The sequence below is a fragment of the Danio aesculapii genome, chromosome 12 (assembly GCF_903798145.1).
Source record: "Danio aesculapii chromosome 12, fDanAes4.1, whole genome shotgun sequence".
Lineage (NCBI taxonomy): Eukaryota > Metazoa > Chordata > Actinopteri > Cypriniformes > Danionidae > Danio > Danio aesculapii.
In genome coordinates this window covers 28,561,045-28,586,445 of record NC_079446.1, presented here as the reverse complement: position 1 = coordinate 28,586,445, position 25,401 = coordinate 28,561,045, and the positions used below count along the sequence as shown (strand labels likewise).

General features: G+C 38.1%; 1 protein-coding gene across 1 annotated transcript in view; it reads right to left on the bottom strand.

Annotated features, from left to right (window-relative positions):
• Positions 1 to 3,173: 3,173 nt before the first annotated feature.
• znf438 (zinc finger protein 438) overlaps positions 3,174 to 25,401 on the bottom strand; it is a 96,860-nt gene continuing 74,632 nt past the window's right edge. Inside the window, exons 3-5 of the mRNA XM_056469505.1 lie at positions 12,383 to 12,456; positions 8,515 to 10,132; positions 3,174 to 4,592 (exon numbers count right to left, since the gene is read on the bottom strand). Coding sequence (XP_056325480.1) covers positions 4,022 to 4,592; positions 8,515 to 10,132; positions 12,383 to 12,431 — 2,238 coding nt within the window. The 5' untranslated portion in view covers positions 12,432 to 12,456 and the 3' untranslated portion in view covers positions 3,174 to 4,021. The remainder of the gene's footprint in view (positions 4,593 to 8,514; positions 10,133 to 12,382; positions 12,457 to 25,401) is intronic.

Below are 25,401 nucleotides of genomic sequence, written 5' to 3'. Positions count from 1 at the left end.
TGATAAATCTGTTACTAAACTGATTAGAAATTTACAGGATTTTAACTCTTTAATTGTCAAATTCACAAATGATGTCAGAGATTTGGTGAAAAAAACACACAAAATGACATATTTTCAATGTAAAAAGTAATTGTGGCCTGTATTTTTTTTTACCTTTTATCAAAGTCTTGGACATGTGAAACAACATTGCCATTGATGCATGTTTTTGATGGTTTTGATGCCTTTTTTTCTCCCTATTTTACTGCTGGTGTATGTTTTTAACCCATTGACTTCCATTATAACCACATTTTTTTATTAAAAAACCATGACACCATATAATCATGCATTTTTGATTGTTGGTGGTTTTCCCTGTTGGGAAGAAGTACAATTTGTAATTTTTACTGTTGATCATCAGTTGGCACCATTAACTGTTTAGATAAGCCTGTCCAAAAAAGCTTAATTTCTGGATTTTATATGTAGTATAGCAGCAAATTAAAGTGTATGTATGTATGTGTGTCTATGAGTGTGTGAGAGCGACCTTTGTGCACTTACCTTGATCTGTCTGAGAAAATCAAGATACGCATCTCAGCACTCAGAACTACATGGAGTAAATAAAAACAAAGACTGTATTTATGCACCATCAAATGTGGTTATAATGGAAGTCAATGGGGCAAAAACAGCCACTAACAGTAAATTGGGGGGGGAAATGAAAATCTAACAATGCATCAAAGCCAATGTTGATACTAATTGTTCACATGTTCAAGACTGTGATAAAAGGTACAAAAAAATCCAGTCCACAATTACTTTTTATATTGAAATACTTTATTTTATGTGTGTGTGTTTTTTTTTCTTTTCATCATTTGTGAATGTGCCAATTAAAGAGATAAAATCCTGTAATTTTCTTTAGTTTTTTTAGTTTTGTACTAATAAAAACTAAACATCTCTAACGTAACAAAGGGGTAGTAAATTTGAACAGTGCACAATGGTTAAGCATGCTGAATGATAATCATCGGTGTTGTCAGAGAGAGAGAAAGAGAGAGCAAGAACTCTGATTGGATGTACAATTTAGCTATTTAGCCAATGCATAAAAAGCAAAAGTGATAAATGTCAGAACGCTCTTCTAATCCTGTCATCATTTTACCTATATTATTAGGTAAGGGACTTGTGGAGCTGCGCATCGATGAAATAGCTCTTCAGTGTTTGGACTTTTAGGAGTGAAAATTTAATTCAACTGAACTTAACTAAACTGAGCTTCAAATCTGAAAACTGGACTGACAGTTTCAATTCACTATAATCTTCTATATTAAGTTGCTTTGACACATCTACATTGTAATAGCGCTATAGGAATAAAGATGAATTGAAAAAAAAGATTGATTGAATCAATACGCAAACATATTTTTAGGAACATGAGCCATCTTAAATGAAGACAGTGATCAACATTATTCATATTAAAAAAGATAAAGCAAGAGCCACTTTGAATTAATTACACAGTTTGAATGCATGCAATTGACCTTTTTTAAATAATGAATCCAGAATCCTGATTCAGACAGCTGTTTTGTATAATTCAGACAAGTGATTGCTAGTTGGCTGTAATCTTTGCATGTGTTCAGGTGACAACACAGTTAGCTTTCATCAACACTAATTCTCCAGCAGCAATGAGTCAGGGATATTGAAAGAGATCCCATGTTTGCTGGGCACTGTTAAGTGTATAGACCCAACATCCATTTCTTTGAATTTTAATAAAAAGTTTTGTTTTGTAAATAAATTCACATCACATGGAGTGGTCTTTCATATATGGTCAATAAATGTTCACTTTAAAACATTATGCACTGGCCTTTAGACAAATTCTGTCAAGTGTGCTCAAACCTTTGGTAGTGTAGTTGAAGCTGTAGGTTGGATTAAAATAATGAAGACATTGTAACAGTTAAATATATCTCATTCTTAATTTCTAAATATATATTCTCAATATACAGCTGCATATAGTATTTTATTTATATTTGTACTTTATCTATACAAGTATACATATACAGTGCATCCGGAAAGTATTCATAGCGCTTCACTTTTTCCACATTTTTTATGTTACAGCCTTAATCCAAAATGGATTAAATTCATTTCTTTCCTCAAAATTCTTCACACAATACCCCATAATGACAATGTGAAAAAAGATTTTGCTGCATTTATCTTTCCCTCTATCCTGACTAGTCTTCCAGTTCCTGATGCTAATAAAACATCCCCACAGCATGATGCTGCCACCACCATGCTTCACTGTAGGGATGGTATTAGCCTGGTGATGAGCGGTGCCTGGTTTTCACCAAACGTAACGCCTTGCATTCACTTCAAAGAGTTCACTTTTAGTCTCATCAGACCAGAGAATTTAGTTTCTTATGGTCTGAGAGTCCTTCAGATGACTTTTGGCAAATTCCAGACAGGGAGTGGCTTTTGTCTGGCCACACTATCATACAGGCCTGATTGGTGGATTGCTACCCAGATGGTTGTTCTTCTGTAAGGTTCTCCTCTCTCCACAGAAGAGAGAAGCTGGAGCTCAGGCAGAGTGACCATCAGGTTATAGATCAGCTCCCTGACTAAGGCCCTTCTCCCCCAATCACTCAGCTTAGATGGCCGGCCAGCTCTAGGAAGAGTCCTGGTGGTTCCAAACATCTTCCACTTACGGATGATGGAGGCCACTGTGCTCATTGGAACTTTCAGAGCAGCAGAAATTTTTCTGTGACCTTCCCCAGCCTTGTGCCTTGAGACAATCCTGTCTCGGAGGTCTACAGACAATTCCTTTGTCTTCATGCTTGATTTGTGCTTTGACATGCACTGTCAACCCTGGGACCTTACATAGACAGGTGTATGCCATTTTAAACATGTCTAGTCAACTGAATTTACCACAGGTGAACTCCAATTAAGCTACTGAAACATCTCAAGAATGATCAGTGGAAACAGAATGTACCTGAGCTCAATTTAGAGCTTCATGGCAAAGGCTGTAAATACTCATGTACATGTGTTTTTCAGGTTTTTTTTTTTTTTAAGAAATTTGAAACAATTTCAAAAAATCTTTTTTCACATTGTCATCATGGGGAATTGTGTGTAGAATTTTGAGGAAATCAATGAATTCAATACATTTTGCAATAAGGCTGTAACAAAAAAATGTGGAAAAAGTGAAGCGCTGTGAATACTTTTCTGATACACTGTATAACAATAGGTAGTTTTTAAAAACATTCTTTTACCCTTTTTAATGAACAGAAACACGTGCTTGAACAGACCAATAATATAAATCACCACACATTTCACCATGGAAAAATAGTTTAAATATATAGCATTTCCATCCAAAAACACAACACACAATATTTATGACACAACCATACACACGTTCATACTGAATCTAACAGATAAAGATTGACCAAATGGAGTTGTTTTCTAAGGGATATTTTAAGTCCTTATTTTTGGACCTGAAAAGTGACTCTCAGCAGAGGAAATATTTATTTTTGAAACTATGTGTTTATCTATATGTGTTTGTGGAACGTCACTGATTATTGGTGTTACTTAGAAAGTTCTCTGACACGTCATTTCAAGCATGCTAATCATGCCCCGTTTGTATCCAGTCTATTGAAAATTGTCAATCTGGCCGAGTGGCAATGTGTTTTTGATGAGCGTTTGTTAGTCTGTTTCACCTGATTCACTCAACTGAAGCAGACACTAACACACTACATCTCCACAAAATAACATGATTATCATCCTCACGGGCAGTTATATTACATCTGCACCTGTGCTATGGACTGAATTTGAGGTCTGAGATGAATATTTTATGAATATATAAAGTTGTAATGCATAACACATCAAAACGTTAAAGAAAAAAAATCTACAAACATGAAACAAATAAACAGCATGAAATTCAAGCTTTACATTTTTGAGCATTACAAAACATCAACAACTTAAAAATAAATCTAGTAGTGATTTTTTTTTTGCATCAATGTCACCACATCCTGCACAAACCACATAGTCGCCAAGTGGAGCAAATAATAAATTACCCAATTTACAGTTAATTTGGCTCATCAGTAGGCAAGTTCTCCCCTTTAAAGTCCAGGACATCCCAAAGAAGGGTTGGATTTTCACAATTGTGCTGTGCGCTCCAATGCTCGATAACTTCTTGTTTCTTATTAAACACCTTACTGCAAAGAATGCAGTTAAAGTGAGATCCCACCCTCAGGGACATACCTTTACTCAGACCCTTACCTATCACCATCTTTTCTTCTTTCTCTTCCTCCTCCTCCTCTTCTGGACTCTCTTGATGGTTAGAATGGAGGTGGTGTTTAAACTTGGAAAAGGAGAAGAACTCCTCGTTGCAGGTGCCGCAGTGTACAAGATTGCGTTTCTCATTGAGCTGCCTCCAGTAATGTGCTGCATGTTTGACCAGTTCATCCTCAGCTTCCCGGCCCCCGTGCATGGCCCCATCTCTCAGTCGCACCTGGACCTCCTCTCCATGGACGTACAACAAATGCAGCTTCATGTCAGCAAAGGTAGGTGTGATGGCCTGGCAGCGCCCACACTTAATTTGCAGCTCGACTGGGTCAACGCGCTGTTCTGAGGCATGTTCGTCAACTTCTGAAGACCTGCAGGATGAGAAATATGTGCAGTCAAACTAAAAATGATTCAAAAACCAGAGGTAATATTTCATAGTTTTTCAAAGTGGATCAAAAAAGTTTTTCAAAATTGTCCTAAGACAAAACTAGTGCTGCAACCCAATTTGCATACTATCAATCCTAAATAGTATTCGAAAATAGAATTAGTATGAAAATTGTTGAACCGTCCATACTCTAACAGGTACTATTGCGGACAATATATTGCACGTTGGATGTGAAATTGATTAGAACTACAAATGCTGGGGAAAAGTGTAAATAAACTCCAAACATGGCATACTCGCGAGACTAACCGTCAAGTAGAGAGGCTTCATTAAAGTTGTTTGAATGACTGTTAATCAATATGTAGCCAACTAGAACATATTTAAACTGTGTTTTCCATGTTATATTTAATCTATGACAACAATGTGAACTTAAATCAAGATGTGTTTGGACATTAACTTCTGAATGCATAATTACCCAAAAACCTGAAGGGATTTCTCAGCATGAAAGACTTGTGAATGGCAGATTATCCTGCTGCTGCTTCTCCAATAAGGTAGGTAATTAAATATGAAAGAAATGAGGATGAAGTGTCGAGAGATGATTGACGGGACGGAACTATAACGATCTGTTAACGAGGAAGTAACATGTCCCAAAGCTTACATACTCTTCTGTTACACACTCAAAAGTATATACTTCTCCTTTACAAAAAAGTGCATACTTTTAGGGCGTAATAGAAGTATGTGAATTGGGATGCAGCATAGGTATAGTTGAATAGTTTTAGGCCCTGTCCACACAAACTGGTATTTTCAAAATCGCACATTTTTCTATGTGGTTTGGCTGTTTGACACGTAAAAGCAGTTTCAGGTGACTGAAACCAATTCTTTCTGAAAACTCCGGGCAAGGTGGAGATTTTCCAAAACTCTGGATACTCAGACAATACAACTGGAGTTTATCCTCATGACGTTAGTGTGCATGCTGTTTTGTCCTTTTGTCCTGGGTTCACACCACACGCCGAAGATGCAAAGGAGGCAAAATTCTGCTCATTTGTGGCAAATGCATCACATTTCGTGTCATTCACAGTTCTCACAATTGCATTAATTTGTATGCAATTTACTCGTGCAAATACTTAGTTCTGCATTTGGTGTGAACCCAGCATAACAGTGTCAATATAACCACCTGTTGGTTAAGCATGCTTTAACATGCATTAATTAAAAAAAAAAATGTTGGAGCGGGGGAAACCCTGTTTATAAAACCCCTGTGTACGTGTGTATATGGCTTTAGGACAACTTTGATGAAAGGTTGTGATCCACTTGCTGAATAGTGGGTGCAGGACACTATAGTTAATTTTTGTAACCGAGGATAGCAAAATAAAGTAAAACTGACATATTATCTCTAATAAATCTGCATGCAGTGGGCTGAGGCTGTTTACACTGGTTTATTTTCTTTTTAAAAAAGCACCTATATTTAAGATAAGTCTTCTGTGTCTCCAGAATGTGTCTGTAAAATTTCAGCTCAAAACACCCAGCTGTTTTTGTGCCTTAAATGCTAGCTCTCCCTGCCCACCGTTCCCACGTGCCTGACAGAGTGTGCCTCAATCTCCGATTGCATGCGTCAGATAAACAGCACAGTTACAGACATGAAGGAAGCAGATCTCACGTAACGCTTGTGAAAAATACTACATTAAGAACTTCACAGATGATTATTTGATGTGGAGTTAATTCAAGTCTTTCTGCAACAATGAGTCACACACTGTCATAACACGCGCACACACACACACACACACACACACACACACACACACACACACACACACACACACACACACACACACACACACACACACACACGCACACACACACACACACACAGAATGCGTGTTTAACTTAGCACTGTTTTTGCACAGCAAATGTGACAGGATAAATGTTACTATCCACTGCTGTATGGATATCCGTTATGTTCATGTACAAAATAAATCTGATTTAACGTCCACAAACTAGGATTTAAAAGCGTCTTTTATAATTGTACTGACATGCGGCTGTGGTGATGAATTACAGCGATTTTACCTTCTTTAACCTACTTTATTATAAACATGCACTGATTTAAAAACATTTTAAACTTGTAAAACTCATTCCTGATCAAATTTGATGATGATTGATGATCACAGAGAGCTGAACAGATCTTTTAATCCCAGTTGCCTTTGTGCGTGTCCCGTCTTATTATATTCCCATATAATATTATTGGTTGATATGATAATACGCATTAATACGGAGACAGGCAGGGAAACCGCACTCCTACATCACGTTGCAGTGGGCCTTAAAACAGGAGGGATTTGGATCCTACTTTAACATTAGAAAATTAAATAAAAAAAGAGACTTCTTGTCTTTATATCATCCCAATATGACTGTGGACACACTAAACCTACACACAGTTCTATCCAAAAAGCTTACATAAGATGATTTTCATCATAGGTGCCCTTTAAAGATGCATTTTAGAATGAAAATGCTCCTCACCCAGACTAGAGCTTTTAAAAATGAATGATATGTGACCATTATGCTAAATAGGCAGGCTCTTATTTTACATCTGTTCTTGCGGTCTACAGGTTGTGTAATTTGATGAATCAGGGAAAGATATGCAATATTCCAGAATACCAGACAAAGAGTGATTGTGGATAGCCATGTTTACTTTTTCAAAAGTTTGCATTTCAGTCACTCCATACTGAAATGTAACACTAAAATAGGGGGCTCTATTTTGACAATCCATGCGCAAAGTGCAAAGCGCAGGGCGCAAACGCATTAAGGGCGTGTCATAATCCACTTTTGCTTATATAAGGATGGAAAAATCCGCTTTGCGCTTTCCGCTTGTCTTTTAATAAAACAAATATAAATATGCATATAATAAATAATACTGCTAATAATAATATTATACAAAAGCAAATTGTTATGAATAAACTGAAAAAGCCCCGCGAGATGAAGAAGGCATGAAAGTATGGTTTTTATATTTATGTAGGCTAGAAAATAATATGTTTTGTAATATTTTAATCCTTTATATTTATATCCTATATATATCCTTATTATATCCTGTATATATCCTTAAGATTTTAATTCTTTTTCATATGTAAAGATATTTGCATATTGCTGTACATCCTGTTTCTATTAAGCAATGTGTAAGCGAGGCGCATAACTAACGCGCTCTGTGCTGAACAATAGACCAGCTTTGTTCTGGTCTATAGAACAGTCTATTAAAGTTCCTCAAAATAGCAACGTGCCAGCAATGCGCCTCAACAACATGCCTCCTTTTTTAGATCAGAACGCCTATGGGCGCACATATGAGCGCAAATGCATTTGCTATTTAAACAGCGTGGCGCAAAACGACTCTTGCCCCAAGCTGAAACTAGCAAACAACAATTGCGTCGCGCCTTGCGCCACATTGCGCCGGGTGTATGGTAGGGCCCAGGGTCTTCAATGATTTCAAAATGCTCTGTTGTCATGGGTCGGACTACCGGAATAGGGTGGACACCAAGAGTAATCATAACAAAACATGTCTGCTTAAAAAAAAACATACACACTAGTGTAAACAGCACCTAAAAACCTACATCATGTCTGGGGAAATTCAGGTTTGAATGAACCTGGTTGAGAGCAGAGACTATCATCAAAGCTAAAAGTAGCCCCACAAAACATTGAAATTTGTGTAGATACTGGCATACTGACAGCTGTCTGAATCATCAAAGTTATCTGACATTATCAAGATGAATTTGTTCTGACAAATAACAGAGTTCTTCTGAGTCATATTTGTGAGTCATATTTTAGTACCATTTTATAAACTATAGGGAATAAACTGTGATCAACTGAGAAACGATTGTCTGAATAAAGGCTTTAGAAGGAATCAACGTTTAAATGTAATATTTATTACTCACTCTTCAACTGAAATGCTTTCTTCATGTTGACTGATGGACGGCTCAACGGTAAGTATTACCCGGTGCACCTCTCTCAAGTGGCTGAAGTAGACACCAACATAGCCAAAAGATTTCTCGCAGAATTCACAGCAAAGGCTCTTCCGGGGTTTGCTTTCTGCATGGTGGAGTTTCATATGAGTGCTGAGACTGCCCGAGTGAGCGTAGGCCTTCCTGCACACTGGGCAGACATAAGGCCGGAGGTTACTGTGGCTGTTCATGTGGCTCTGCAAGTGATGTTTGAACTGGAAACACCTGTTGCAGGTAGGACATCGGTGCAGGGGACGACTTGATGTGTAAATTACTCCACTGTTAACTTTACAATCGACCACAGGCTGCCGATCAGTAGCTTGTGAAGCCTGTGGTGCGCTCAGTGTTTTCCCTGATATCTGCTGTCCTATTAATAGATCCTGATCAGGGTTATCTGATGTGGACATTGAAGGAAGGGGTACAAGCTGTGGAATAGTTGTTTCCATTACTAGAACAGGTTTGGGACGAATACTTCGATACTTTTTGGATATGTCAAGCAACTTTTGCTGAGAGGCAGAATTCTGAACACCAGGTGGAGGTTTCTCAGGTACCCTCCTCCTGAAAAACGACAAGGATCTTTTCTTTCTGGCCTCGAAGGCTAAAATGTCCTCCATGGTCTTTCTCTTCCTCCCTGGTTTTTTGCCTGGAGGTTTCTTGAACTGGGTGTTATTGAGGTCTTGGCTAAGGCTTTCGGTTTTAACTTTATTATCTATGAACTTGACTTTGTTTTCAGTAGGACGTTTCGGGCTGCTTTTGGCCCTACTTACAGTCTGCTTGTCTGAGAATGGGGTGCTGGCAAGGCTGGTTGGTGCCAGAAGGGAGTTCTTCACCTTGGCATAGGGTAAGATGGGCAGCTTGCCCTTGGGTGGAGATGGAATGATCTGAACAGCTTTGCTAAAGATAGTGGGAGAGAGGACTGTGATGGCACTGCCAGCAGAGGCTGGACACTCTAACTGTGCTTTAACTGGTGAGATTTTCTTGACAGAAGCAACAAGGGAGGTTCCTGAAGGGTAAGGCTGGTTTTTGAGTGGGCCAACATCGCTCTTTTGTTCCACTTTTTGATCAACGTGTGAAGCTGGCAGCAAGGGTGCAATGCTAATATCAGATGAAGCAGGAGTGTCAGTCAAAACTAGCTGCTCAGACAGTGGCTCTGAACTCTGCTCTGTTTTCAAAACAGATGATTGAGTGTGTGGGGTTGCAGAAACCTTGGTTGGACTCTGAATCTTGTTACCGCATTTTTCTGGAGCGCTTTTGCTTCTCACCGGTTGGTACCTAGGAATAGGCAGCTTAAGGTTCTTCTGGATTGGCTGTTGCTGTTGTGTCTGTGGTAAGGCCACCAATGAGAAGGTCCCCTCTTGTCCAGCCACCTGCATGAGTGCGTAGTTCTGGGCAGGGACCAAGATGGATTTGGGGCTGACAGCCGTGGATGCTTCTGGAAGGGCTGAGGGTGGTTGGCAGGACAAAACAGCAGATGATGGAACCACTGCTGGGGCTTTGGGGGCAATGCTGCGAAACTGGAGACCCTTCATTTGGGAGTGGGTCCGTGCATCACCTGTCAAAACAAGATAAGATAATACCTTGAATTTGTAATTTAAGAAAATAAGTATATGTGACAAAGCAAACAAAAAAAGGCTTGAACCTGTTCTCTTTTCATTCTATCTCACAAACACAAGTATTAATTCACCCTGAGGCAAAGGTTTGATCCTGCTTTGATTCAAGCTCAGCGTACTGCTCTTGTTCATGCTGCAGCTCACTAAGTCTTATACATCTTTATGCTTCCAATACACACACAATTGAAGTAGTAGTAAATGCCCTTTAAAGCATAAAAGAAGAATGCTTTATAGAAACTTATAGTACAAACTTTATTACTTGAACAGGAAAACCATTAAACAAACAACCTCAAAACATGTCACGACTGTCTAACCTAATAGATGACATGACAAATATGGGAAAAAGGTATGTTTACAGTTACTAATTTGCCAGACTCAATCATCCATAGAGCCCTCCAGTGTAGGGTTGGGCGATGCTGACCAATTTGGCATCGCATGATGTCTAATATGAAACATCAGGATGGATGATGGCATAGTCGTCGTAGGCGGCGGTGAATTAATTATTTATGAAGATAAGTCACGCACAAATTACCATCTGTCAATCACTTTTTTCATGGGAAGAGTGATCTGTGTCGTTATAATGAAGTCGACAAACTTGGTTGGTAAAAAAGCTGCACAAAATACTAAAGCTAAAATTACTGAAGCGAAAGATTGAAGCAGTGTACTGACGCTGTGACATGTTACCTGATAGATTCAAAAGACCGAAGAGTCTTTAGATAGAGATAGAATTAATAAAATATCATGTTTAATAACCATAGTGAGAAGCGATCCAGCGGTACATCCTTGATAAACTGTATATAGTGGTATAGTGTGGATGGAGAGATCTTTTCATAAATGCTAGATGAAACGCCAGTGTGGACAGTGTGTAAGCGGGGCCTGCTGCGACGGGGGCATGGCGGAGGATCGAGATGCCGGCTCAGCATCGTGATGTCTATCGGCGATGGACGATGGCATAGTCTATCGACCCAACCCTACTCCAGTGCATCCAAAATTTATCAGGTTTCTTTGGAAATCAAGCAAGTGACCTTGTCATTACTAAGCTCTACTAGTCACCAGGGGCGTCGCTAGACCTAATTTCCTGGTGCACAAAGAACCCACGCGCCTCTCACATGTGCTGCTCTTCTCCCGGTGCGAGTCCCGGAAGTTAACATGCACGCCAAAAAAAACTTGCTGCTCATGCGCCACTCATGCCTTGTAAAACCGGCATAACAGCTTTATTTGTTTTGAAGTCGACAAAACTAAAGTTTAAACAATATGATGGTGATCTTACTAAGCATGCCTCCTGATAGATTTTTTTTTTTGTATGAAGCAAAAAGGAGGGATGATGAGTCAGGGAGGTAAGGCTGGGGGTGCGTGCCCCAGTAGAGCTTTATGTCTAAGCCCCCAGTCACACAATGGAAATAAAAGAAGACTGCACACCTTTCTTAATTACTATTTGACAAATGAGAAAAGCGTTGGTACAGTTTTGATTAAATAGAATGTAAAGGTGAAGGAATGAAACATTATGCAGGAAGATAGTGTGAAAAGAGCCATCATAAAGACCGCAGATGAGAAATAAAAAAAGTGAAAATTAACAGAAGAAACTGTTTTGCCAAAGTCAGTATTTACAAAAAAAAGCTTGATTAATAAAACCATGTGGGCCACAATAGAAATAACTAAGTTAAAAACAGAAACATCATAAAGATTTGGACTTCCACCAAGCCTAAAAGTAGAAGATGAGAAATTTTGAAGGGGAGGAGAGCGCTCTATTTTAGGTGCAAGAAATGGGGACTTATTTTTAGCCACAGAAATGTTCATGAAGGAAAAGAAGAGCATCACGGACTAATTAGTAGGATGAAAGGTGAGGAGTTCAAAGGTGAGATCTGCTGTTTATGTTAGAAGAAGGGTTACGCTCCGGCCACCACGTATATCTGTGTGCGGGTCTGTTTTGTGTTGTAAGTACCAGAATGTGTTTGTGCAAATGAATTTAGAGTGCATATGTGTGTGTTTACACCCTAGCCATGCGTAAAGGAATGCAGGCCAGATGCTGGTCAATAGGTCAGGGGACTCACCTGATAGGCTAATGTTACAAAACTGTCATTTATTTTTGCAGTTTAGATATTAATGACTACTAATAGTGTGAGCTGAATGGAACAAAACTTTTAAATGTCCGTCACTATTTCACTATTTGACCCAAGCTTCTCTATACTCACTCTGTGTGTGAGATTTCAGAGGGCTGGAACGGTGCTCTTGGGTTTTCATGCCTGCCACAGTGTCACTGAAGATCCTGTACACACACACACACAAAAAAAAACAAATACAGAGAACAGAACTGAAGCTCTGCTGTGTAATTAACACAATAGATGCTTCAAATTACAGTGTTTAGAGGTGTCTGCCTGCGTTCAAATGAACACTCCCCCCCAACTCTCTCTCACTATCTCGATCAAAACCAGAGGACATTCCAGATGTCACACAGCCTCAGATTAGAGTCAAGGCAAAGGCAGAAAAACAACAGGAGGGGAAGGATAGAAAGCGAGGGAGAGATGTTTAACTGAGGAGGAGGGGACAGTGAGCCAGGTGAGATGGAAACCAACTTGAATGTGTGTGTGTGTGTGGTGGGACGAGGATGGTGGGGGTCTGTCATTTGGCCTGTACATGAAGGTCCTCATCTGTGGCAGTGAGATAGCAGCCTTGGAGTGTGTGTGTATGTGTGAGTGTGTGTTGTGGGGGACTATATTTTAGGGAGGGGTTTGTCCAGTACCCTGTAGGTCTGAAAGGAGATGAAAGGAAAGGATCTGCAGGAGATAAGAGAGGTGAGCACACACACACACAGAGACACATGGCCGTTCTGGCTGGAACATACATATCCAGCGGCCATGAGCTCCAACCGCTACAGATACACACACACCTACATACACTGCACATCTGTCATATCTCTATGCCTCTACAAACTTCCCAATCTCTAAACAGCACCACACAGGTCTGCCATACCATATTTTAGCTTGCTTAATCAAGCCTGTGTTGGCTAATTCCCCTGTTGTTCTGGGCAAGCTGTGAAGTTGTTAACATGTGAAAATAAACAAAATAGAGAAAAGTTGAACAGATGAAAAAAAAACTGCATATGCTAAACATTCTTAGCCAAGTTACAAGAGAATGTTCAATGGGAATTTTCCTTCTCAAAGAGAAAGTCCACTGGTCTGTCTGATATGACAACACAAAGAGGGTTTTTTTCACAGATTTACCCAAATGAAGCATTTTTTGATCTGTTATGGCCCGTTTCCACTGAGTGGTACGGTTGGCTTTTATCCCCGTTTTCACAGTCAAAAGGTACCAAAAAGTGAACTGTACCATACCAGTTTTTGGGTACCCTTTCTAAAGGGTACCTAACACAACAAAAGGCAGAGCTAGATGCGCAGCTGAACGCTATTGGTTTACAGAGAAACGTCACTAGCTTATGCACAAGCCAGGAGAGTAAAAACAAAGGAACCGCCATTTTTAAATACACAGCCGAGCCAATATATCGTAATAATTTACACATATAATAATTAGCCATGTGCGACTTGATGAACTGATGAACAGTCTACTCTCAGTAGAGGAGACCTTTTCAGAGATACATATCTTTATAAAAACATCTTTAAATTCCTCGTTCAGAAGGGACTGTGCTTTACAATAGACTAGCAGATTTACAGTTTTTGAACACACACACACACACACACACACACACACACATGCACACGCACACGCACACACACACGCACACGCACACACACACAGTATCTTATCTTGTGATGACCACAGCAACAAAATATTAACCAGATGAAATGAAAACACAAACATGCCAATACATAGTAACACACTATGAACATGTGGCTGTAAAAAGACTGCTTTGGAACAATACAACAGATGTTAAAACATGTCAGTCAACTAGAGGAACGTAACAATAGAACCACGTGAAATAATATCAACTCTGCATAACACACGCACAAACACACTCTTGAGTAATTAGCTGTCACCTGAGCCAATCAATGGGGAAGGGGAAAAATCTATTCCAATTTCAAAACTACAGGCTTGCCCGTACACGCAGATGTGGACTGATCAATAAGAAAAGCATCCCACATCAGAAAGACGAGAGAATACAGAACCAAAATCTCCTCTCTGACTCAACCATTTCAATGTAAATCACTGCATGCATAAAGCAGTCGCTCCCATAAATGCTGCGGAAAAGGAATACATTTTGCAGCATAATCTGGCAGCGTTTCTAAACGATGAAAGTGAATGGAAATGAGGACTGTCAAGCTCCAAATAGAACAAAAACAAAAAGCAACAACAAAATATCATCAGTATAATTTTTAAATATGTCCGTTTCAAGCTTTCTAAGGCAAAAGAATCATGATTTGTGTGTGTGTGTGTGTGTGTGTGCGTGTGTATGTGTGTGTGTGTTTGAGCGAGCAGAATTAAGTTATTCAGTAGCTGTCAAATCTGAATCACTTTTGCTTGCATACGAATATAATGTAAAAATGATGCAACATCATGATGTCACAGCTAAAAGCAACCCAGGCTTATTGTGGATACGTACCCAGGTCTACATTTCTAGGGAGAGCGAAATACGTAACTGGTGGTACATCTGTTTGCAGTTTTTGAAAATCCACCAGAGGGTGCTGTGTACACTTTTTGATGATCTCAAATTTCTCTTGCAGGTTTTTTTCTTGCACAAAAGCACCAGAGGGTGCAATATACACTTTAGCCCAGTGGTTCCCAACCTTTTTTTGCCTGAGACCCCCTTTTTCCCCAGAAAATATTGTAAGGCCCTCCTCCACATTTAATGATACAATCGCTCATATAAGTTTGCAGTAATGATGACAAAAAATTTTTGTTTTTAAACAAACAGTATGTTTATTACTATATTTAGATATGTTTCGTAGGTTGCTATGCGACCATCAACCGTTTTCTCAGAGGATGACAAACTGACAAAACATTGCTGTCACTCTCTGATACAAGTTTTATTTATGGAGAAAAGTACAAAGCACTGCAGTGTTTGGGTGTTCTGTGTTTGTCTGAGAAAATTAGTCTTACCGAAATATGAATATTCCATACAAGCTGAAGCTAATCTGTCAATTCTTGTCACGTGACTCGCGGTGCACTCGTGTCGCGGCCCTGGGTTCATTGGTGCGAGTGTGTCACGCCGCTTGTGTGCGCACCTCCATTGCAAACAACAAACTTGTGCAAACTCTAGAAATACAAATTGTTGACAAGTGGGATCTATTCCTTAGCAGTTTGCGGGTCCTTCACTTGGCCTTTTTTGTCCCTTAGCAAAGAAACTTTTTAAAGACGCCTGTTTCTTACTCATTTTGCTGCTTGTGGGTTAAATTTGGGCGCTCAAGAGACCGAAACGTTTATACAGTCATTGGACGCAAGCAAAAGAATACAGTAATTTTTCAAAATAAAAGACTTTTCAAAAAAAAAAGATTGTTCAGACTCAGATAATAAATAAAACGGAAATTATTAATGATTTCTTGTGCGGCCTGATACCAATTGATCCACAGACCGGTGGTTGAGGACCACTGAGCTAGGGCATAAAATGAACTAAGGCAACATGATTACTCTCCTAATTGTCCACTGCTAAGAATATTTTTAAATATGACGCGACCCCCCCACAAAGCTTGCTGAAGCCCCCTTGTGGGTTGCAACCCCCATGTTGGAAACCGCTGCTTTAGCCGACCAGTGATGCATTTTTGAAAACCATCGTTAGCCAACTAAGATCGCAAGTTGCGTACAAACACATGTCGTTGATTTGGCGTTTCCCAAGTCTATCGTTCCAACGAACATTCGCAAACTCTGTTGCAAACTTGTACGTTTTCAACTACACCTCTAGAGGTGTAGTTAGAAGCAAGTCCTTGGCTATGTTCTATTCCGTTATTCCCCCTATTCCCTATTCCTTTCGAATGTTCCAACATTTAAACTTGGAATGATTAAATAAAACATTAAAATCATCTGCCTTAATTTGCTTTCACAGTATTTTTATAGTTCAGTTTTAGCGATCTTCATGTTGACAATTGCGCTTCCTTCGCACTGCACTTTGAAAACATTTATATCATTTTGAACACAGCCATGGCTCATGACAAAAGCTATAGGTAACCTATTATTTAAAAGCAAAATTTAAGTTACATCTCCTAAGCTAATAATGTACGTTAATGGTTTTGATTTATAGATTATTTATTAAAAAATGCATCTGTCCTGTAGGTCTATACAACATAGGCCTGTTGGTTAGAACATTTCAGCAGTGGTTTGAACGTGTTAAATTGTAAAAGTAGACTTAAAAAAAACCCTAAAAAAATCATTATGGGCATTTGACATTATAACTAACGTGGTTCAAACAATGGATATGTGACAGAGAAACTACAGGTTTTGGGAAACACTCATCACTACATCGTTCTTTTACCAAAAGATGCATGGCACTATGACAGTTCAGCTGCAAGTTATGCCGTTGTTTGGGAAAGCACTCCTGGCCAGCTTGCTGTCGATCGACTTACTGAGCGACTGAACCACCTACCTCCCTCCCTAAACCCAACCAATAGTGTTTTCAAAAGCAATCTAGAAAAAAAGCAGTTGTGGACACGTGATTTCACTACATTTTCAGCCTGTTAATTTATTATTTTTTTGCTTTTGTTTTAATTGGTTTATGGATCCGTTCTTCGCTGGAATTGAACCCCGTTGTCGGGGTCAACTGCGCTCCATGTCCCAAGTCCATCAGAGTACGCGACGAGCTACTAGGCAAACCAGCAACATCGGAAAATTCACCCACATGGGGGGGTAAGCAGTCAGCGGTAGCGCTACATGGAACAGAAGCCGTCGGACGGAACATATCGCCCCATAGCATTCACTTTAAAGATGAAATGCAACCGTACGGAACTCTGGCTACATATTTCATGCTCTCCAGAAATGTAGATAGGAGTATGCATCCACAACGAGCCTGTGTTGGCTAAAAGACATTGAACCTGAAGACTTTTCAAAAATGACTGCACACAATAATACTAAATCATACGAAATCACTTTGTACACTATTTTTTCTTTTTATGCTCGAAAATACTTCACAATAAAAAAAAAAATTATACAAAAAAAAAAAATAATTCCTTCCCCCCCTCCAATTACATCTCTGAAGCCATATTTTTATTTTATTTTACAAAAAAGTATTTGCAGTAAACATGTCTGGATGCTCCAGGAAAAGAAGGTTGAAGATTTCATGGAAATGTAGCAGGACTCAAAAGATAACGATGCGTCATAATTTCTCGTGGCAGTGATTTTTTTTTCTTGAAGACACTGTGGTTAGGAGCCTCATTTCTGCAGAGCCGACCAGACAGGATGCTGTAAATCAAGGTATTGAACTTTGACCCACGGAATGCAGTCGCCAAGGGCAACTCAGTGTGTGTCACCTCTACGGTGAAGTGTTGAAGAGGAAGTGACTGCGACAGTCAAAAAGACTCTCAGCACTTGGGTTGATGTTGCATGAACGTCCACAGTAGGAGGGGGCCAAGTACTACAATTATGAATTTAGATGGGTCATTTCAGCTTATTAGCTTCTTAAATAAAGGAGTGAAAATGCATAGGCAGCGCAGAAGATTGGTCTTCGAATAATGGCATTCACCCAGATGAAGTGAGCAGTGGGTTTATGAACAAGGCCAAGAAACCGTAATGAAAGTGTGAGACACTGTGACCAGAGGCTAAGTCTAAGTGAGTCACCTTATAGAACCTTTAAATGACCTTTTGCTGTTTGGTGTGACATTTGTATTCATTAAGTAGGTCACAGGAGTAGAGAAGACTGTAACACTCCACCTTCAGCCAACTCCCATAACAACATCCCTCCCTCATTTCATCACTTTGCCCTCATTTCCAAATTTCTCTGCACTTTTTTTTCTCTTTGCTTCTCTGTATCAGGGTTGTGCGTTATCAGTGCTACGTTCATTAGTTGGCAATATTTATTTGAACCCTTTCCCCGCCATGATGAGATATCTTGTCAATGGGCTTTATGCACAGCTAGTGTTTTTCAGCTAATAATATACTTCCGGTGAAAGGTATATGTGAGTATTTTTAATTTCATAATGTTCAATACAATACATTCAGTTCAATAGACTTAAGCATTCATTTAGTTGTTCAAGTGCAAAATGAGATGAAAGACCGTGAAACTGCTAGTGCCGTCAGGAACAGCAGGCGAGCACAGAAACTACATTGACAATACTGGGGTAAAATAAACTGTCATATATATATATATATATATATATATATATATATATATATATATATATATATATATATATATATATATATATATATATATATATATATATATATATATATATATATATATATATATATATATATATATATATATATATATATATATAAACCCTGCTTTTATTCTAGCTGAAATAAAACAAATAAGACTTTCTCCAGAAGAAAAAATATTATCAGACATACTGTGAAAATTTCCTTGCTCTGTTAAACATAATTTGGGAAATATTTAAAAAAGAAAAAAATAGGGGGGGCTAATAATTCTGACCAAACAAAATTTGTTACAAGAAGAGATATTTTTCAACCGAATATGAAGTGAAAAAATGATTGTTTTCTGATGTTATTTTCATTTTTTTTTCATCTGTTGTCTTATATGGTAAGAATCCAAGTAATTACAAATTTCACTTTAGTGAGTTATTCTTTTTAAGAGATTGACACGGTCATTGTAGCTAAATCATAGTCACAGGAACAGAAATGAACTGATTCAGATGGGTGTTTGAACCATCAGAAAACGTGCAATAGCATAAAAGGCACCAATTCTACACAGTTTCTCAGCCCTTATGCAGACTGTTAAAATTAAACTAACATAAAGTGGTCTATTGATTATTTGCCAGCACAAATCAGTGAGCATTTTAGTGACTTCCACATGCAACATAACCATTGTAGAACCGTTGAGGACGATACTACCATTTACAAACTACAGTGGCACCGCCAGTATTTTAGAACCATTGTATCACGGTGCTACCAAAGTACCCGTAAACCGTGCAACCCTACTGCACAATATATAGTTTCAGAATCGAGATCGCAATATGCCTATTCACAATAGTCGCATCGCAGGATATGCAATGTTGAACTGGTATTATAATTGATTATTATTGAAAACACTCATGATGTCATTGCAATGTTCAACCATGACGCTTTTTAAAGTCAGATTAAAGAATAAGAAATTATGTTTTTAACTTTAAGCAAGATTAATTGTATTCATGTAAATATACGATGAAAACTATACATTGTTATTATACATTTGAAATTTGAATATTGCTAGACTTGCTTCACTGCATTTATAAATGTTTGTAATTGGTTTATTTTTTTTTTGGTAGATTCTGTCCCTTATAAAATTATCCCAATGTGTCTAAAATTGTGAATTCTTTCCAAATACACTTCCTGACAAAAGTCTTGTCGTTGATCTCAGTTGTAAGAGCAACAAATAACTTGACTTCTAGTTGATCATTTGGAAAAGTAGCAGAAGGTAGATTTTTCCAATGAATCGTCTGTTGAACTGCGTCCCAATCATCACAATTACTGAAGAAGACCTACTGGAACCCGCATGGACTCAAGATTCTCATAGAAATCAGTCAAGTTTGATAAAGGAAAAATCATGGTTTGGGATTACATTCAGTACGGGGGCATGTGAGAGATCTGCAGAGTGGATGGCAACATCAATAGCCTGGGGTATCAAGACATTTGTGCTGCCCATTACATTACAAACCACAAAAGAAGGCAAATTCTTCATCAAGATAGCAAAGAAGGTTAAGGTGCTCCAGAATTGGCCAGCCCAGTCACCAGACAAACATTGTTGAGCTTATTTGGGGTAAGATGAAGGAGGAGGCATTGAAGATGAATCCAAAGAATCTTGAGGATCTCTGGGAGTCCTGCAAGAACGCTTTCTTTGCCATTCCAGATGACTTTATTATCAAGTTATTTGAGTCACTGCAGAGATGTATGGATGTAGTCGTCCAAGCTCATGGGAGTCATACACAATGTTGATTCTTTTTCCACTGCACCATGACTTTATATTCTACACTGTACATTATTTCTGTTAAATTAAGCAAAGTCAGACCTGACTGTCCTAATTAAATAATTAAAAATCAAGGCATGATCATATTTTATTTTGGTAAAATAAGTGTAATCTTGAGGCTTTTGCCTTTCATATAAGTCACTTCTGATACCAAATGATCAACTAGAAGTTATTTTTTTTTAAGTATTATTTGTTGTGCCTAAAACTTGGATAGGCGACAAGACTTTTGTCAGGTAGTGTAGACCTATTCATTTTATCTGGTGAAATTATACTCCATATAGCAATATATACTGTAAAATAATAAAAAAAATAATACAAACACACACAATGCAAACACACAAATATATCTGTTTGTGTACAAGCACACATGCACACACATAAGGCCTGTGCACTTGTGTTCCTGTTTTAATTACAGCCTTATTTCATCATGGAGGGTTCAGTGCAGCATAAGTACTCCCGAATAAACAAATCAAAGTAATGTGTCAAACAAGTGAGTGAAAAGCAAACTATTTGGATCATAATCAGTGTTTCAAATACTTTTTACTTCTCACAACAGAGCGCATTTGGAGAGTGGAGATTTTTGTGTGTGTGTGTGATTTTGTATGTTTGTATACATGCAGTATAACCACATCCAATCGAACGCATTTTCAACTACTTCTGATAATTAACCCTTTAGCCCCTATAATAGTTATAGTTATCATTCATGGTGTACAGATAACAAAAACACTAAAAAGATAACTGGAACAAAAGAGAGGAAAACTATGCAAGGAAGGCCAACATTATAGGAATAAAGAAAGAAGAAGATCAGATTCTGCATCAAGTTTTCTGTCGTGATGGAGGGTGTGCTCAAAGATCTTCGTCTTCAGCTCTGTGTATAATATCAGAACAGAGAGGCCAGGGAAAAGGAGCCTGTTATAATATGCACATTTTTAATGCTAGAGAATATGAAACTGAGCATCAAAGCTTATGCAGATACTCCTGCCTCAGTACTTGTTCAGGTCTGGGGACCCTAGGGAGTGAACTCAGGTAGCTTTAAAGAAGTAATAAGAGGAGCAGCGATTATCCAGATAGGGTTAGTATCAAGAAGAAAGTCTGTCTGCGCATAAACACAGTGTTGGAAGTGTTTGGTGATCAACATAGCATCTAAATCCACAGATGTGGATTCACTCACTCTCTGCTCTTGAGGATAAAAAAATAGATCATCTAAAATAGAGTTGCCCAAAGTAGGGCCCGCGGGCCCATTGTAACCTTTGATTTGGTCCACCATCCCATCTGAGAGGAGAGTGAGAATGATGGAGAGAGTTGGGGCAAATTCCTTTAACACAGAGATCATCATTTCTAATTTGACTTGGGTTTAGGGTTGGGGTGGGAGTAGGCATTAAAAAATACAATTTATTGGGTAATTTAATAGATAGCATAAATAATACTCGGTATAACTACTGTTTTTATGTTACTGTGACAGTTGGCTTTAGGGTTGTGGTGGGGTAGGTGTTAAAAAATACAATTTATCGGGTAATTTAATAGTTAGCATAAATAATACTCGGTATAACTACTGTTTTTACGCTACTGTGATGGTTGGGTTTAGGGTTGAGGTGGGGGTAGATGTTAATAAAATACAATGAATGGGAAATGTAATAAATAATATAAATAATTCTCGTTAAATTCCAGCCGCAACCGTATCCAATCTAGCAAAAACCAAAAATGTTTGGGCACCCCTTATCTGAAAACATTAAACTGGTCATCATTCACTTGTGTCATTCCAAACCTGTATGCTTTTCTTTTGTGGCACATGAAACATGTTTGGAAGGGTGTTAGCGTTACTGTTTTCTAAATATAAGATAAAGAGCAGTCAAAGTATTAATAAAGCGTCATAAAAAATAGCCTATATGACTTAAATGACAGCTTTGTGTGAGCAACAGATGAAGGTTAATATAGTTTTTTTCTTTTTAAGTCAGTTTTTATTCGGATACTATTTTGAAATCTGCTGTACATTTCAGTTTAGTTTTAGTTCGTTTTATGATTGTTCTGTAAGTTTCATTTAGTTTATATTTTGTGAACACATTTCTATTTAGTTTTTTTTATATAGATTTAGTTACCGTTTTGGATTTAGTAATTCAGATTTACCAGAACCCATCCAGTGTTGACCAAAGCAAAGGTTAGTGTTTGTGCAAACTAGTAATAGTTTGAAAAGACACTGAACTGAACAACTAAAAGTAAAAATTATTAGACATTCAGATGAACTTCCTTATATTAAAAATCAAATACAGTTAAAGTCAGAACTATTAGCCCCCTGAATTATTATGCTGTGTTACACATAATTTGGGAAATATTTAAAAGAGAAAAAAAAATCTAATAAAAATCAAAGGAGGGCTAATAATTCTGACTTTAACTGTATTTATGCTACTTAATTCATTTCAGTTAGTTTTTCAGTGACACTTTAAAGTTTCATTTAGTTTACATTTTACATTTATTGTGATTTTTACATTTCTATTTCTGTTTGAGTTTGTTTACTATAATAGCCTAGCAGCCAGTCTTGGGCAATAACGCGTTATTAGTAATCCGTTACAGTAACGGCATTACTTTTGACTAACTAATACTGTAACGCATTACTTTTCAAATAAAGTAACCCCATTACTACTGCAACATGACGTGTTTGTCCGTTACTTGGTGAGTTAATTAACCCAACCAACCACCGTAAAGAAGACGCGTCGTGTAAAAGGCGCCAGACAAGACAAAAGTAAAGCAAAAGCAGAGAGACTGGGTGCGCGCTAGAGAGCTCAAGAGTGAACGTGAGAGAGACCGAATGCGCGTAAGGTAGGCAGAGTGTGTGCGCGCGAGAGAGGCCGAATGTGCGCGAGGTAGAGAGAGACAGAGAGAAAAGTGTTACTATTATTAATTACTAACACTACTATGTTTGTTGTTTCAAATAAATAAGCACACATTTGTTATCTGTATAATAAAATTGATTAGTTTAGTAGACACAGTGACGCATTTCTGTTATATATCAGAACACGTTGTTTAAATGTATAGTGTTGTATTGCTCAGAAAAATGCTGTGATTTATTCTTTTATAGTTTTACATATTTTCATAGCTGTAAACAACAACAGATTCTACGCTTTGAATACACAAATTACTTTCCATAAGTTGCTGACATACCACGTTTAATTTGTGGTGCTGATCGATTTCATTTTTGAGCAGTGGTTATATTTTTGTTTTGTTTAAAATGCATAAAATTTATGGGCGTCTATAATAGCAGTTTTTTGGTACTGAGTTTCAGCAAATTGATTCTGAATAATAATTCAGATTACTTTCATTTATTTATTTAAAAGGATTTGGGTTTGTTGTATATTGTTGTCGCTCTTTTCATACTCAAGCTTTGAAGGAACATGTTTAAGGAATAAACAAACTTATATGATGCTGAAGTAACTTTAGTTTTTGTACAGCTGGTCTCACTTAAGCTAGTGTTTAAAAATGACTTTTTATTTAAGTCTGTCTTGTGTTTTAGTTGTGGAATGCAAATGAATTAAAACTATGAAGTCAACAGTGTTTTTTCCCTGCAGCACTGAAGTGACGTTATAAGGGCATTAATGAAAGCATTACAAACGTTCTTTGGAAAAGTAACTCAAAAATTACTTAACAGTAATGCATTGGTTTTTGGTGTAACCGATAAAGTAAATGAGTTACTTTTTGATTAAAGTAACTAGTAACTGTAACTAGTTACAATTTTTCAGTAACTAGCACAACACTGCAACAACAGGCTAAAATATACAAGTGGAATGCAGCACGCCAGCCATATAAGGTACTTCTACGGAGCTTTTAGCAATCTTTGGTGATCAACAACATTCAGTTACCTCATAAAAGAGCAACTTCAGCAATCAGGTGAGTAAATGATGACAGAACTTTCATTTGTTGGTGAACTATGCCTTTAAGCTTTGGCACGCGGTTTTCCTCTGTAATCTCACAGGAATCACGCATATTGTGTTCAACAAAGGCCCCAGTTGTAAATCTAGACTTCAGAGCGTATGTCATGTGATGGAGGAGCTGTCTCTCATTTCGCTGCCATAGAGAGGGTCTCTCTGATATAGCAGCTGTTTCTCTGATGAGTTGGAGAATCTGGGAAACATTGTCTGGCGAGATCAAAGTGAAGCAGGGCTGTAATTATCACGGTAACCAACAGTAAAGCTGTTAAATTAAGCAGGCTCAACCTTCAGTCTGTTAATGAGAAATTTCTCTCCTTCGCTCATTAGAGGAGGTATTTATGAGGCGAGTCAAAACCGCACACTGGGGTCTGGAGAGCTATTTATTGATTGAGGGCATTTATCATACCTAAACATTCCCTAAATAAAGAGTTACGCCGTTACAAGAGAACTAATCAGGTCAGTGCTGAAGTCAGATCAGCTAAAATAAAAGTAGGAAAGTTCAAAATCCTTTAACACGGCAACTTCAGAGAAACGTCCTGAAGTCCAATGTGTCTAAGAAAACGGCGTAACTACATAAATACAAGGTTTGATAGTGAAATCTGTTTGACAGCTGTCATAGTTACTAATGTGCAGCTTTAAAACATTTGCAAAAGCTTTGAAGAAAGTGTGAGTTGTGAAAATGTATTCAATATCATGTGCATTCTAAAGGAATATGCAGCAATATTTTGTTTAGAAAAGTTGACTGAAACAGCTGTCTGTTTTATAACGAGGTCGATGGTAGCTGAGGGAGTTCTCAGATCTCCTGAGACGCTCCAAAGGGGATTTTGTCAAGGCCTTGGTCTCTCGTTGACTGTAAACACAGGAAATGTACAGCTGGATTCAGCACATAGTACTGCAGATTATGTACTGTACACTGTATATCACTGCAGAAGCTTCAGAGTTTTAACTGTTGGTTTCTGCCCAGCCCCTCCACTACTGTGATTAGACAGCTGGCTCTAAAGTGACCATGATGAGCGTTGTGTTTTACCCAATATTCTTTAGCTCTCTGGGCCAAGAAAAAAAAAAAGGTCAGTGTCTTTTTAAAACATAGCATTTCCACTGCAATATAAAGCCAGATTAAAGAGAAGCTTTGGTGGAGTTACAAAATCAACATCAAACTGAAATTGTAGTTTCGTAAATTTTCATTGATTGTGAGAGTATGGAGAAGATTTGAGGACCAATTCTCACT